Here is a 15,826-nt window from a genome sequence, read left to right on the forward strand (position 1 = left end):
GGAGGCAGCTCGGCCCTAACCTGGGCATGCCTGCTGCAGGAACCACGGTGGGGCGGTGGGGGGGCGGGGAGCAGCGGCCTCTGGCCCCCTGGGGTGAGGCAGACAGGATGCCCCCCTGCCAGGGGGATTCCTGAGTGGTGAACCGGCTCCAGAGGGCTGAGTGGGCTGCTACCCTGCCTGAGGCCACCGCGGGCTAAGGACGTGAATGGCCCCACCCCTAGCACAGCTTCTGCTACAAATGCTGGGTGGGGCTTTTCTTACACTACAAGGAGGCAAAGAGGGTAAGGCAAGAATCTGGAATAGCTTAGACCTTTAATGTCAAAGAGCACCCAGGAGCCTCGCTAGCTAAGAGGAAAGCCCACCAGCGCAGACCCTGAAGTCTCAGGTGAGGCTGTGTGAAGGGAACGGCCGCAAGACGGCAGAGGGAAGGAATTTCTTCTGGGGACACGCAAATCCCCTAGGAATCTCTAGCCCCTACCCCAGATCTCTAAATTCCTGGCTCTGGACTTGAGTCCAAGAATCAGAATTTTTAATTAGCTGCCAGTGTAAGACTATAGCTCTGCCTCCTTCCCTGTCACCGCCCTGGGACAGAAGCGGCAGCAGGCCTGTGCGGGGGCGGGCAGAGAGCAGGCAGCTGGGATTTCGGGGCAGCTTGAGGCCCCTTAGCCTGCCCACGGACTCACAGGGGAGTGGGGAAGTGCCTGGTGCACTTTCGCACAGATGTTCTTGCAAGGACTAGAACCTTCCACGCAGTCAACAGTTGTAGGAGTACAGATTACCCTGGGACTCCACAAACTAAACTCTGCATGAAAAGAACGCAGCTTACTTGTTCAAGTACTTCTCCTGACAAGGGCCCTGTGTGGCAAAGCTCCGTCGGCCTCAGAGGGCAGAACTGCCAGCTGGGCTGAATGCAGCTCAGTGGGTGCCCAGCCTCCCCACTTGCTCCCACACCCATGTGCAAACCCTCACATGTCAGATGCATCTGGAAACGTGACTTCTCATCCCTTCAGGCTACGGACCTGAACTGCAGCCTGACTGGGTTGCCATGACGGCTCGAAGCTGCCCTGTGACAGCCTCACTTTGTGTGGGTGCCGGTGGGGGACAGACGTATGACAATAGATAGGCACTTTGTCAGGAGGAAGCCCACAGTGGACAGACGTCAACCATCGCTTTATTAAGGCTCGGAGTGGTCTGCCAGTCGGGGGCTGAGTCATTCACTGAGACCCCCGCCACCGAGCACTCCCGGGTGACACCGAAAGCAGAGGCTATCTTCGAGATCCTGAGCCACGGTCTGTTGTGCTCCACTCACACCCACCCTGCAGGGCCGGGGTGTGTGTGTGGGCAATGTGGGGGGCCCCGGCTGACTCTCACAGCCCCTGGGCTCTGGCGGGGGTGGGGGGTGACAGGGAGGCTCAGGAAGGCAGGGATAGGTCCCCCATCCCTCCCAGCCCAAACTATGGCTTTGTTATCCTATTGCCACTTGAGCAGGAGAAGAGTGCTCCCTCCTACCCTGCACTCTGGCCCTGGCCTGGGTGCTACACTGTGGAAGGAGACAAAGGGAAAGCCCCTGGGGAAGAAAGGGCCCCTCTGTGCTTGGGACCTGGCCAGACCTCAGGGATTCTTGACCCCATTCCCTCAGTGACTCCCCTCGGTGGGTCTTCTCAGGCTGAGGCTGATCACTCAGAAGTGGACCCGCAGCACGTCCTGGCTGGCAAATGGTTGCTGGCAGGCTGTGCAGGCCATGGGCAGGGAGCGCTGCTTCTCACCCAGGCATGGCCGGCATAGGAGGTGGCCACAGGGAAGCTGGTACACTGGCTCCTTTTTGAAGTAGGGAGAAAACACTCTTTTGCAGGAGGCGCACTCGGGGCCTGGGACGCTCCCAGGCTGCTCTGGTAAATTAGGGAGGAAAAGAGGCCAAGGTTAGGGAAAGGCGCCCCCTGCCCCCTGGGTCAGGCTCCATCCCAATGGACAGGCAGATGCCTGGAGTGGGACAAGAAGCTTCCTCACCCTCCACCCCTGCCGCAGCATAGGCTTTATCCCCCCGGGGGCCACTTCGAACTGATCTGGGAGGACAGGGTCTTGGGGAGCCTGGGAACCTGGGAGGCCTCCCCTCAATGATTAAATCTTGGTGCTCCAATAAGTGCTCAGGAAAGAACTGGCTTCTGAGGGCAGGCAGGTCACACCGAGCCCTCCCTCCCGGTCTCTGAGCAGGATTTACTTTCCACTGGGACAGGCTGCCAAGGTCAGAGTAGGGCACAGCTCATCTTGACAACAAAACTAAGAGGCAAGAGGCCACAAGACAAGTAAAAAGCAGAAAGGGGTCAGGTACAGCAAGGCCCCCCAGGTCCCGGGAGGAAGGGGGGAACCAGAGGGGTAGGGCTGAGGTCTGTCTGCAGCGGAACTGCCCGCTGGGCCTGGCATCTGCTTCTCTTCAGCCTGGCAGTTCCCCCTCTGAGCTGCCAATCCCCTTCCTGCGCTGCAGGCGCTCTCTTTCCCAGCTTCCCTCAGGAGGGTGCCTCAGTCCACACCCCTCTAGAGAAGGCCAGGGGGGCCTCTTGGGGGAAGAAAAGGGACTAGCCATGCAGAGAAATGGATAGGAAGTACAAAGAATGGCTGGTCCAGAACCAAACCAAACCAAGAGAATAGCTGGTCCACAAAAGAAAGACAGGACCCAGAGGTGTGATATATGAGACTGGCTTCAGGCGAGACTGCAGTGGGGGGCAGGCTGGGGCACACAGGACTTCACAGGCAGCAGGATGATTCCAGACTCAACTGGTTGCCCTGAGAGACGTCTACGAAGTACAGTGCCACAAGCTGGCTGACAGCACACGAAGACCCCTCTGCCCCCTGGGAGCAACAGGCAAGGGTGGCTGCCAGGGAGCCGCAGGGCTGCTGCAGGGCGTGGGGGGGCACAGCACAGGCGCCGGGGCCAGGGGGCAGCAGAGAACAGGGCTCTGAGGCTCACCCGGAGGAGTACCAACAAGACTTGAGGATGAATGAGTATCAAGAATGTTGAAGGAAACCAATGATGATGTCCATATTACAGACCTGACCAAAGGGCAGAAGAATCTGCTCTTTTTTTTTTTTAAGATTTTATTTATTTATTTGACAGAGAGAGATCACAAGCAGGCAGAGAGGCAGGCAGAGAGAGAGGAGGAAGTAGGCTCCCTGCCGAGCAGAGAATCTGATGCGGGGCTGGATCCCAGGACCTGAGATCACGACCTGAGCTGAAGGCAGAGGCCTTAACCCACTGAGCCACCCAGGCACCCCGAGGCTGCTCTTTATCAGCACTGGGGTTATGGCAGGTGCAGGGAGAGGTCTGGAGGGTGTTTGCAGTTCTGAGTTAGAATTTCACCCAAGAAATATCCATGAGTTTCTCATGGGGAGGGGCCAGGCAGCTGTCAGGGAGGCTGGGGTTTGAGCTCCAAGGAGAAGGGGCTACAGGTGAGCAAGGGCAGTCACCGGCGGATGGGCTCATGCTGTGATGACAGAGAGGACAGAGAAGAGGGTCCAGGACCAAAGTCTGGAAGAGGCGGAAGAGCCAGCAGTGGAAACTTCAAAAGGATGGTGGAAAAGGAAGAAAAAGAGTGTACCATCTGAAGGCCAAGAGAGAAGGCGTTTTGGGAAGGCGGGGCTGGCTGGCCACATTAGACACTGCTGAAAGGGTGAGCGACCACTGGGTCTGAAGTTCATGGAAACCACTCGTCACCTGGACAAGAAGGTTCTGGGGCCCAGCCAGGATGGAAACATAATCAGAGAGGTAAGAGGGGTGGGGATGAGAAGCAGAAGAGGTAAGATGGCCCAGGATCCAGACAAGAGAATGGCCCAGCTCTGGATGGGCAACAGGAACTGAGCGTCCACCTTATCATGAGCTTCCTCAGCCTTCATCCCATAAAAACTGTCCCAGCATTCCAGCAGATTCTCTCACTTTATATCCTAGCTGAATCTATCTAATGTGGTCCCAGATTCAGGGTAGGCAAAAACTGGCTCAGTAAGCCGCCCAAGTTCTTTGCCGAAACACCAGGGAAAACGTTGACAGGAAGGGACGAAGAGGACAGTCCCAAACTCCCCCCACAGTTACATGAAATAATCCACCCAGGTGTCAGATGGGAGACAGACTAGATATGAAAACTAAACAAAGAAGGACAAACGTGAAACACCACAGAGCTGCCAAGCCCTAAGACCATAGAATTACTAAGACTTAACCAAAGAAAGCCTTTCTTGTGAAGAGTTACACTTCACAGGAACCCCTCAACTCCCCCTGGAAAAGGAAGGAGACCAGGGTCTCCGTGAGCCCAGGTGCCAGGGTTGAGGAGGCCAGGCATGGCGGTTGGCAGAGCCCCAGAGGCAAGGCCCAGCCTCCCGTCCCAGGGCTCCCAGGAGATAGATGGGGCCTTGGTTACCCGAGCAGGAGCCTGGCCTCCAGGAGGTGCTGCTTTCTCTTGTGCCCAGGTGCTGGAGCTGCCCCCTGGTCAGCCGAGCTGTGAAGGAGGGCATGGAGCCAAGGGTCGACGTCAAGGCAACTTCCAAGCTTTGTGACAGCTTCTGCTCATGGGACACTGGACCTGACAAGAGATGCACAGACCACAATATCCAAAGAGAGGTTCAGCAAAAGAGAAGAGCAACCATAAGTCCGTGGAGGACTGACTACTCAAACAGCACTTCCAGCTTCAAATGGACACAAATGTGAAGCACTTCCCCTCTCCCCGCCCGCAATGTCCGCTAGTGGACTGTGATGACCGAATACCAGCAGGTAAAGCCCCACCCAGCTTTCCATGGTTCCTGGGCTCTGCTCTAGCTTTCCTCTTCCCAGACAAACTGCAGGCCAAGCCGGGGCCACCTGGTGGCTCCCCTGTGGAACTGCACCCTACTTTCTGTAGGTCTTGCAGGCCAAGGAAATGACTGGGCAAAGGCCCAGCTTTGTGCCCCTGCTCCCTGTCCACTCCTTCACCAGCAGCCTTTCCTCGTCTCCTCCCTTCTGGAGCCCCCGCCACTCCGCAGGGTCACTGGCTTGCACCTCTGGGCACTCGTGTCCTCTCCCTCCTGCTGAGTAAAGCAAAGTGGTCATTACCAAGTGGAATAACAGAGACCTCACTCTGCCCACACCCTCTTGGTGTGGTCCACAGAAAGCCCACCAGTGGGTTGAGGGTGAAGACACCGGGGGAGGGGGACAGCTGTCCAAGAAAGAACCCAGAGACCCACCTGGTAGCAGGGTTCACAACACCACCCTACAGCAGGGAGTAGAAGACTGTCTACAGTTTGTAGGACTTGCTTGGGGCCCTAAAGCATGGGTCTGCACTGTCCTATGTCACCAACAAATCTGTCAAGGCCAACACCACCAGAGACCTCAGAGACATCAGGGTCTAAGGATCTTTCCTTGTCTTACCCTGCTGTACCTCAAATTCTTCCAGGAGTTTCTGAGAGTCATGTTAACTAAAACTTATACTCAAAGCCAGATATAACCTTTTAAGCATGCTATTTACCTAGGGTTTTTATAATAAGAGAGGAAATTAGAAGAACGATAAAATCTAAACAGACTAATTTTCATAAGGAAAAAGAAAGTGTCAAAGAGCTACTACCTTAAAAAGCACGTGGCATGGACAGTCACGGGCCAACTCTACCAGATATACATAAGAGTAAATGATCCTGATACTATTATAGTGTTCTAAAGTTTAGTAAAGGAAAATTTCTTAATTCTTCATATGGAGCAAATAAATCTTTGATAACAAAACACAACCAAAGTTGGCATGTGCCCATGCATACATACACACATACACGAGAGTCCAAATTATCCAAAATAAGAAACACTAGCAAACAGATCCAAGCTGAACATGAAAAGAAGCATGACCAAATGGAGTCTCTTCCAGGAATGTAATACTGGCTCAATATTCAGAAGCCTATTAATGTATTTTTTCACATTAAAAGAGCTCAGGATGAAAAATCGTAGCATCCTCTCCATTGACACTGAAAAGGCAGTAGACAAAATTCTACCACAAATCTTCAGTTACAAACATTGAATAAAAACAAACAAATAAACAAAAAAAACACCACTGAACAAAACTGGAACCAATGGTGTGGGAGAGTGTCTGAAATGGTTCCCAATGAGACCCGCCTCCAGATACTCCTGCCTTGGGTACCCCGGTACCCCCTCCACTGGAGTGTGGGCTGGCCTTTGTGACTCGTCTCTAACAGAATATAGCAAACATGATAGGATGTCGACTGGGTTATACAAGACTGTGACTTCCATCTTGTTTGCACACACTATGACCGTGGCTGCGGAAGACCCTGAAGCAGGTGTCCCTGCCAAACCATGCCCGGATTCCTGACCAGAGAAGCTATGAGGTCACACGTGCGTGGTGCTTTACGTCAGTATGTGTGGGGCGAATTTAAGGTGGCAAAGCAGAAAGCACAGGGTGACGGTGCCAAGCGTCACCTGGGAAGCACGGGGATGACCATGGACATGGATGTAGAATGCGGAGTACCTGTGGAGCAGTCCATGTGTGTCAGGCCCAGCTCACTGGCAGCTTTCATTTTCTTAGCAGTGTGCTCTGAGGTAGTGGGTGAGACCAGAAGGCTTGTGGTAGAAAAACAGGAAGTGTTGATACCGAGGCTCCCGTCTGGGGTGCGTTCGGCCTGCTCCATCCTCCTCTTCCGAGAGGGCAGAGCAATGGAAGACGGTGTCACCGCCAATGCAGTCTGTGCTCTCCCAAGCAGATGGCAGCCAGGGATGGAGTGCTGGAGCAGAAAATGGTCGATCCGGGCCTTCAGGGAGGGGTGAGGCAGGGGCTGAGAATGTGGGGTAAAGGCTACCCCTGTGAAAGGGTCGCTGGGCACACGGCCCCACACGGCTTCGCTGCGGTTACACTTCTCCAGCGTGCTCTGGTCAATGACCTTGCCTGAGGGCAGCAGCATGGGGCAAGGCATGATCTCCAGGGTGATGGGATCCAGGAACTCCTCGGGCACATCCCGGATCACCTCAGCGAGCTCCTGCAGGCTAGAGGGGGCCTGCTGGCCCTCAGACAGGCCTCCAGGATCACAGTCACTCTCCATGGGCAAGGCTGGGGCCTGCAGAGCCAGGTCCTGAGGGAGACTCTCAGAGGCCAGCAGCATGATGCTGTCTATCACCTCCTGAGAGCAGGTTTTAGCCGGCTGGCCCCACACTTCTAATCGTCTGATGCAAGGGATACCGCTGCCTGTCACGTGGGTGATACAGATCTTGAGATGGGCCACGTGGCTAAGAGAAAGGCCCCCTTTATTCCAGAGCTCCTGTGTCACGACAGCGGGAGAGGGGAGTGTGGCTTCCATTGGGCCAAAAGGTGGCCTGGCCTTGAAGCCCCTGTGGCTAAACACCACTTGGCTCTGGTTTTTCAGTAAGACTTTGCCTACCAAGGTGAATGCCTCCTTGTCTGGGATGGATGGCTCGGCCAGGCCCGGGGTCCGGCACTCGGGGGCATTCCAGGATGCTCTGCCAGACGAGGCAGATGTGTACATTTCCAGGCCTGTGACATTCTGGCCTCCCCCCACCGCGAGGTCTATGTTAATCCTACAGATTTCCACACTGAAGGGAAAGGAAACTGTCACATAGACTGGTGGCTTAATGAAATATTCTGTCCTAAAACCACGACTTCTCTTTGTGAGGTCTTCAGAGATGAGATTTTCTACTTCGTAACCATCAGCTGATATCTAGAGTTAATGACAAACATGAAATGCATTCATTTGATGCGATCCAAACAAAGACAACTAGTTTTCAAGAACTTACCACTTCTAAGAAAATTATTTAAAGAAAATATTAAGTTCCTCATTTAAAATGGCCTCTATTACACCAAATTCTCCTGTTTTTTGGGAGGTGGAGGAGGAGGCATTCAAGGTCAGGTCAAAGGCCAAGGGCAATTTGTTCCCAAGTACAGCCCATCCTTAAAAAATATGAACAAATGGAATGCCTGGGTGGCTTAGTCGTTAAGCCTCTGCCTTTGGGTTGGGTCATGAACCCACTGGCCTGGGATCAAGACCTGCACTGGGCTCCCTGCTCTGTGGGAAGCCTGCTTCTTCCTCTCCTACGTCCCCTGCTTGTGTTCCCTCTCTGTGTCTGTCAAATAAATAGGTGGAATCTTAAAAAAAAAAAAAAAAAAAAAAACCCAAGCAACAGAACTGTTCAACCCAACCAAAAATCCCTTCAAAATAAAAGAGCAGATAAACTAGTGGGTTTTTTTTTCTTTTTAATTTAAGAGGATGAAACCATAGTGTCTTATGAGAAAACAAAGATATTCATTAAGGTTCTTAATTTTGTATTTGGACTCTACCAATTATAACAGTTTCCCTAGCAAGACACAATAAACAATCTTCTGGTACATCTGTGATTGTTGGAACTTGGTTAAAAAAATGTGTGTTCAGAAATAAGGACCACAATACTGTGGGAAATCCAGAAAAGTGAATATGCTATGGGGATGGGAGTATGGGTAACTTTCTCCCATCTTAAATTTCTAGTATTTGTTATAACTGGTAGAGATTTTAAGATACAGATACCCCACCCCCAACCCTGAGCATCTGAAAGTTCACATCACACCACTTTGCTTTTATAAAGACCTACATTAATACCTGTTTTTGCTAACCAAAAGAAATCCAGAATTCAGAGACTTTTTGCTTTTACAAAAAAAAAAGTCATTATTACACTAACATAGGTCTTTTGTAAAATCAAAGTGGCCTAAAGTGAACTTCTGGAAAGCAGGGGATACTCTTCATCTTATGCCATTTCAGCTTATGAAAGGTTTCATAGGAATGTTCTTTTCAGATAGCAGGGAAGGGCGGGGGCGGGGGTGGGGAGACCTGTATCTCTGTTGGAAGAAATCAGTTTCACAGTCTGGGAACCTGAAATAGTACGCTGTGTGCAGAAGGTCCAAATTAAGGGAGGGTTCAAATTTCCCCTTGCAGTATCCTTACACCTTGTTCTGGGCTGTGGAAAGATACCGCCTTTGTACAAAAGGGGAAGCAGCTTAATTCAGGTAATAAAGAAGGAATCCAAATAACAAATACAAGCCATTATTTCTCATGTGAGAAGTAAGTGGGAAGAACGGCAGGGGAGAGACAGTAGCTCTCTACCTTCACTAGGACTTTGAGCAGGATTAAAATTTATCATCAGAGGGAGGAGCACAATGAACATGACCCTCCAGAAAAATGACCCACAGCTCACCTTCTAACAGTGTTGTATGACTCTAGAGGGGCAGCCTGACCCATGCTTACCTAAGTATCACCTGGTGGGATCTGAAACAGAGAAGGTTGCCACGACGCCTAAATCAAGTCCACGTACACAAGGTAGGAGTGGGGAAAAACAAGAAAAGTAGCCCATCTTATACTTATGTGCATACTTGTTTTGTTTACCTTGTTGCAATAAATTCTTGGTCTGAACTGTGGGAGGCAAAGATTGATGACCATCTTTGTGGCTGAAAGGGTAGCTTCCAAGCATCAGAAACAGCCTTCAATAAAAAACAAAACTTGGTATTAGACAAGTTAAAGTTCAATTCTAAACTTTAAGGAGTTGATTCCTAAGGGAAGAGAACCAAACAGGGTAACAAGGACTTCCACGCACGCAATCATGGTCTCATCACATCATACATATGATGCTAGGGAAGAATGAGTCACCGAAAAATTGCAGAGGAGCCTTTTTTTCTTTCTTTTTTTTTTTTAGGTTTTATTTATCTAAGTAATCTCTACCCCAGGGTTCGAACTCACAACCCTGAGATCAAGAGTCCCACGCTCCACCGACTGAGCCGGCCAGGGTACCCCAGAGAGAAGCCGTCTCTTGCAGCCTGTGCAGCTTGGCCAAGACTGACAGCTGGACCCTGTGGAGGCAAGGGACTGTCAGCTCTGCAAGGGGCTCCCCACAGGAAAGAGAGGGTCAAAAGTGGCAGAGCAAAGAGAACAGAACTACTCAGCCAGAGGGTTCCAAACGGAACAGGTCACAGAAAATAGTCATAGTGGTAGGCATCTTTGTCATTTAACACCTGTTACTGTACTTTTATCTTCTTATTAAAATGAAAACAATTAGAAGAGTCTGAAACACCACCACTGAGAAACAGAAAATCTTAGACTTGGAAAGCACCTTAAAAGCACATCTCACCTGGAGCACCTGGGTGGCTCAATGGGTTAAGCCTCTGCCTTCGGCTCAGGTCCTGATCCCAGGGTCCTGGGATTGAGCCCCACACTGGGCTCTCTGCTCAGCAGGGAGCCTGCTTCCCCTTCTCTCTACCTGCCTCTCTGCCTGCTTGTGATCTCTCTCTCTGTGTAGCAATCTTAAAAAAAAAAAAAAAAAAAGTGGCAAAAAAGAAAAAAAAGGACATCTAACACCCAAACAGCAATTTAATGACTAATGTCCAGGATAGGGGAGAATGGATGAAGGTGGTCAAAAAGTACTAACATGCAGTTACAAGTTCTGAGGAGGAAATGTATAGCATGGTGACTATAGTTAACAACACTTCACTGTGTATTTGAAGGCGGCTGAGAGGAGACCTTAAAAGTTCTCATCAAAAGAACAAAAGCTGTAACTTTTACCTGCATGAGGTAATGATTGTTAACTAAACTTACTATGGTAAGTATTTTGTATTATACACAAATACTGAAATCATTATGTGGTACATCTTAAACTTATTCAATGTGATTTGTCAATAGCTCAATGAAACTGGAAGAAAAACAAAGATCAATGTCCAATAGCCTTTGGTACTCTTTGTGCAGAAACAGGGAAGCCACTAGAAAAGAGCCCTTCTAGCGGCAAGCCTTGCCAATGGCTCTGAACTCCCTGGATGAGGCCAGCCAGGCATTCTATGTTTTTCTATCTGGCAGACAAGACAACAAAAACTGTTAGCCCAACAGGGACAGGGCCATCATCTGGGGTCTGTATTACCATGAACAGCATGTGACTTTGACTCAGGTCATGATCTCAGGGTCCTGATATCAAGCCCCACTCCGGGTTCCCTGCTCAGCGGGAAATCTGCATCTCCCTCTCTGTGATCTCTCTCACTCCTACTTTCTCTCAGATAAAACTAGAATCTGGCATGGAATCAACATGTTTATCAACATGGAATCAACTTGTTTACAGAATTCTTATTTTTCCCCAGGGAGGACTGTGTTAACAATGTCTCCAGCTTCTGACACCTGTCTTGTTCTCCACAACTCAAAAATGAGTGTATGTGGAACTACGCCTGCAAATATTCTCACAGTCCCTAAATGTGCCCCCACTTGGCCAGGAAACCAGAGTGCATTCAGAGTAGCACTGCCCTCAACTCTCCTGCCCTATTAGGGCAGTGGCTTCTTAAGTTTTTCGGTTTTGTTTTCAATGTACAATTAAGTCATTGACTTTAATTGAATATAGAAGTAGTAAAATGAATATAAAGCCCTGACCAAGGAAAGAAAACACTTCTGGAAAAGCCAGCCCAAAGGGCCAAAGGAAAAGATGATAGTGACACAGAAGGTGACATAACACATGTGCAAGTGCAGGGCTGGGCGAGCCCTGAGCAGACGGTGAGGTCAGCCACCGCTGTAGGTCATCCTCCTCCCAGCTTTGTCCTGATGGGACAGGGCTTTGCTAAGAACAAGCAAAGAGACAGAAACTGCATTATTACATCAAAATTCGGGGAGGTGGTTGAGATGAGCCCCTCGTCTATAATCACCACCACCCCACTGTCCACTTCTTAAGCCTTTTCTCTCTCCGACTTTCAGAGACAAAAACAAACCCAGAGAAACACTGTCAGCTCCCTGAAGTGTTGACCTGATTTCCCAATGGGAGGCAATGATTTCACTAACCTTTACCTTTCTTCCTATCTCCTTGTTATCTTCTTGGGACGCTTCATACTGTGGGCTTCTAACTTTCATTTATTCTACATATCATGAAATTCATTTCTCTGAGAACTTAAATGCCAGGACCAGAACAAGCCGGGCAGGGGGTGCTCTGGAAGCCATGACGAAGGGCTTATCTGTGAGTATGAAGGCAAATGGAAAAGTCTTCAAAACTATCCAAGGACCCAACTCAGTCGTAAATGGCACTGTGAAAGGAAGTTGCCCAGAAGTGACTACCCTCGGGACTACCCTGCCCTTTGCCTTTAACACTGGCTCAGCTATCACCCGATATCTGCTCCCGTGGTCGGACTGGAGAGGTGACCAGAATGAGGGCAAATAGGGCCTCCAAACTTCAGCTACCTCATAACTTAAAAAATCCCACTTCAGACACCTGAGAGGGGAGACTCTGACTGTCCCTACAATCTGTAGGACAATTTACAAGGTTTTTTCTGCACTGGGTCTCAGCCAACACAAACAACTCCTAGTGAGTCATGAGACAAGGACCCTCTAATAGCAAAATACAATTCTGGCTAGAAAGGCACATACATAAAATGGCTTAGAGGACGCCCTCAGTTCTAACCTTACTAACTGGTTAGCCCTCAAGTGGATACTAATGTCCTTAGTTTGCAGATGAAAACACTGTGGCTTAAAGAGAGGTGAAGCCCAGCTTCTAAACCTTCCAAACCACACTGGTTACTATCTACTTGGACATCATTTCCTGGAAGGATTTACCAGGAACTTTTTTTTTTTTTAATATTTTATTTATTTGACACAGAGAGAGAGACAGCGAGAGAAGGAACACAGGCAGGGAGAGTGGGAGAGGGAGAAGCAGGCCTCCCACTAAATAGGGAGCCCGATGCAGGGCCCAATCCCAGGACCCCGGGATCACGACCCAAGCCAAAGGCAGACACTTAACCACTGAGCCACCCAGGTGCCCCAGGAACTTTTTTTTTTTTTTTTAAAGATTTATTTATTTGAGAGAGAGAGAGTGTGTATGTATGCATGCAAGCAGAGGGACAGGCAGAGGGAGAATCTTCAAGCACACTCCCCCCTGAGGGTGGACCACCCCTCCACCCTGAAGCATGGAGCCCGACATGGGGCTCAATCCAATGACCCATTAAGTCATGACTGGAGCCAAAAGCCAGAGTCGGATGCTTAACTGACCGATGCTTAACCCAAGAGCCCCTTACCAGGAACTTATATGGATACTTTGCAACTTTGGGGTTTTTTTTTTCCCCTCTTACTTAAGTCAGGCTTTCATACCATTAATTTCTTAAAAAATCAATTCTCCCAAAACCTAAATTAATGTGGCTATCCTCTACAATGTAGAAATTTGGAAACCTTGACCTTGACAGCCCCTTCCATGTACTGGATCAAGCCTCAACTTGTTTTTCTAGGAAAATCTTTAGACAAGCTAGCTCTCTATTCAAGCATCTTACCTCATGAGGCTTCTCAAACTAAGAGGCTGTTAATGCCATTAGCCAAATATTAAAGTGTATGGACCTACAGCTGACCATAGTTTACTTGTTCTCCACAGCACTTATCAAAATCTAATTTGAGAGAATATTTACAGAGACTGTTCAGTCCATCCACAGCAAATTCTCTGTAATGCTAGCCTAAGCGGCACCTCTCGTTTCCTGCCTGGCTCCCCCGTAGCTGGGGCATTCATATCCCACACCACCATCAGACAGACTGCTTAGCAGTGTGGACCCATAGCTGGAGCAAAAATAAATGTAATTTGCTGATAAAAATTTGGTGGCTTGTCTGTGAAAATTCATAGGACACCAGATTAGCACAACACATCAACCGGGAATCATAACTATGGTCTCTATAATGTGCCCCCTCCCCAGCGCCACCTCGCGCAGTGTATGGGACCTTCCTCACGTTCATACACAACCATCACACTACTCAACCCACCGCCAAAAGCCTGACCAACTATTCACTCCTGTGTGGCCCATGAGCAAGGAATTTCATAAGAAACACCTCTATGAAGCTGACTGCTGTTTTATTAGGTTGTCAAGATGATCCTTCTTTACTCTGCGTGGTATCCTCTCTTTGAGACCCATGAGAAAATTCTCTCTGGTGTCAGTACTAGGAAAAGTTGTTTCTTCCTATCAACTCCATATTTTATGATACAAACATGAAACATATATAATTGATCATGATCCCTTCTCTATTTTGGCTGCTGGAAAGCTCAGAGTAAATCTGTGGCCCATCCCTCTAGATTTCCTTGCCTGAATCCTTCAGTTATTTTTATGTCATCATGTATATATACTTTGAAAGTGAACTTAAAATCATTATGGAACAAGACAGAGTACAATTAAGAGAGTAAAATTAATAGAGTAAACCTGCCCCTACCCCCTGCCCCACCGTTCATGTTCTCTCAAATAAATAAAATCTTTAAAAAATCTTAAGTCAATTTTTGTCTTAGTACTAATTTTGACTTTTTTTTTCTTTTTAAAAGATTTTATTTATTTGACAGAGAGACAGAGCTGGACAGCACAAGCAGAAGGAATGGCAGAGAGAGAGGGAGAAGCAGGCTCTGCACTGAGCAGGAAGCCAGACACAGGCCTCGATCCTAGGACTCTGGGATCAGCACCAGAGCGGAGGCAAATACTTAACCATCTGAGCCACCCACACACCCCTTGAATTTTTTTCTTAAGGGGTCCTCCATGTTTCTTGTTAAGGTGTCTATTTAGTAACAGAATTATTTTATCTCATTAATTATTCTAACCAGTTCTGCTATATAGAGGAAATTTTTCACTTGGATATCTATTATATGTTCAGCTATCTTATTAAAACAACTGATTTTAACAGATTTTCAGTTTATGGGGGGCAGTGGTTTCCTAGTCTCAATAATAATGACAACCTCTTTCTCAAAACGGTGACCCTTTTGTCTCCCACCTTCATTAGTAAGAACTTCCAGAATTACATGAAATAATAACAGAACTACCAGGCTTGTTTTGTCCCATTAGAAAATCCTTCTAGTGTATCAGCTTTGAAATAATGCTGATTGAAATATTCTTTTTATGTTAATAAAGCATTCTAATTTCCAGAGTTTTCTGAAAATCAGGGATAAGCTTTCAATTCTGATTTCCTCTATATACTGAGTTTTATTATTTTTATTATCTGACAGACTAATGAGAGATAGCACATTTTTCTAATTTTAAACCATCCTTTCATTCCTAGGATAGGCTCTATTTGGTTGCAACAGATTGTTCTTCAAATGTTTTTCAAATTCTACTGAATTTGATTGCTCATATCTAATTTTAGATGAGATATTACTGCACATTCATATAACATTTATAAGCCCTGTGCTAGACACTGGAATACAGAGATAAAAGTGAAACGGTCAGGTGATGAAACTATTCTGTATGATACGGTAATGGTAGATACATGACATTAGGCATTTATCAAAATCCAGAGAACCACAGAACACAGTGACCCTTAATTTTCATGAAATTTAGTTAATAATAATGTACAGACATTGGCTCACCAAATATAACAAATGTAACACACTAATGCAAGACGTTAGTAATAGAAGAAACAGTATACAAACAAGAGGAGGTACATAGGAACTCTACATATTATCTGCTGAACATCTTGTAAACTTAAAACCACTCTAAAAAAATAAATCCTTTTTTTTTTTTCATTTTAAATCTTTTTTTATAAAAAAGATTTTACTTAGGGGCGCCTGGGTGGCTCAGTGGGTTGAAGCCTCTGCCTTCAGCTCAGGTCATGATTCCAGGATCCTGGGATCGAGCCCCGCATCGGGCTCTCTGCTCAGCAGGGAGCCTACTTCCCATCCTCTCTCTCTCTGCCTGCCTCTCTGCCTACTTGTGATCTCTGTCAAATAAATAAGTCAAATCTTAAAAAAAAAAAAAATAAAAGATTTGACTTATTTATTTGAGAGCGAGAAAGAGCACAAGCATGGGGTGGGCCAGAGGGAAAAGCAGACTCTGCGCTGAGCAGGGAGCCCGATGTGGGGCTCGATCCCAGG

At 48.1% G+C, this 15,826-nt stretch overlaps 1 protein-coding gene across 4 annotated transcripts in view; it reads right to left on the reverse strand.

The window, feature by feature from the left end:
* Positions 1–1,149: 1,149 nt before the first annotated feature.
* UBOX5 (U-box domain containing 5) overlaps positions 1,150–15,826 on the reverse strand; it is a 34,111-nt gene continuing 19,434 nt past the window's right edge. For 2 of the 4 annotated variants that reach the window (XM_032351255.1, XM_032351256.1), the window contains exons 2-5: positions 9,376–9,470; positions 6,483–7,683; positions 4,404–4,565; positions 1,150–1,889 (exon numbers count right to left, since the gene is read on the reverse strand). In XM_032351255.1, the coding sequence (XP_032207146.1) occupies positions 1,681–1,889; positions 4,404–4,565; positions 6,483–7,683; positions 9,376–9,429 (1,626 nt within the window). In that variant the 5' untranslated portion in view covers positions 9,430–9,470 and the 3' untranslated portion in view covers positions 1,150–1,680. Of the gene's footprint in view, positions 1,890–3,204; positions 3,710–4,403; positions 4,566–6,482; positions 7,684–9,375; positions 9,471–15,826 lie in introns of those variants that run through there. The other 2 variants (XM_032351258.1, XM_032351259.1) reach the window with 2 other exon arrangements.

The sequence above is a fragment of the Mustela erminea genome, chromosome 7 (genome assembly GCF_009829155.1).
Source record: "Mustela erminea isolate mMusErm1 chromosome 7, mMusErm1.Pri, whole genome shotgun sequence".
Taxonomy (NCBI): Eukaryota; Metazoa; Chordata; class Mammalia; order Carnivora; family Mustelidae; genus Mustela; species Mustela erminea.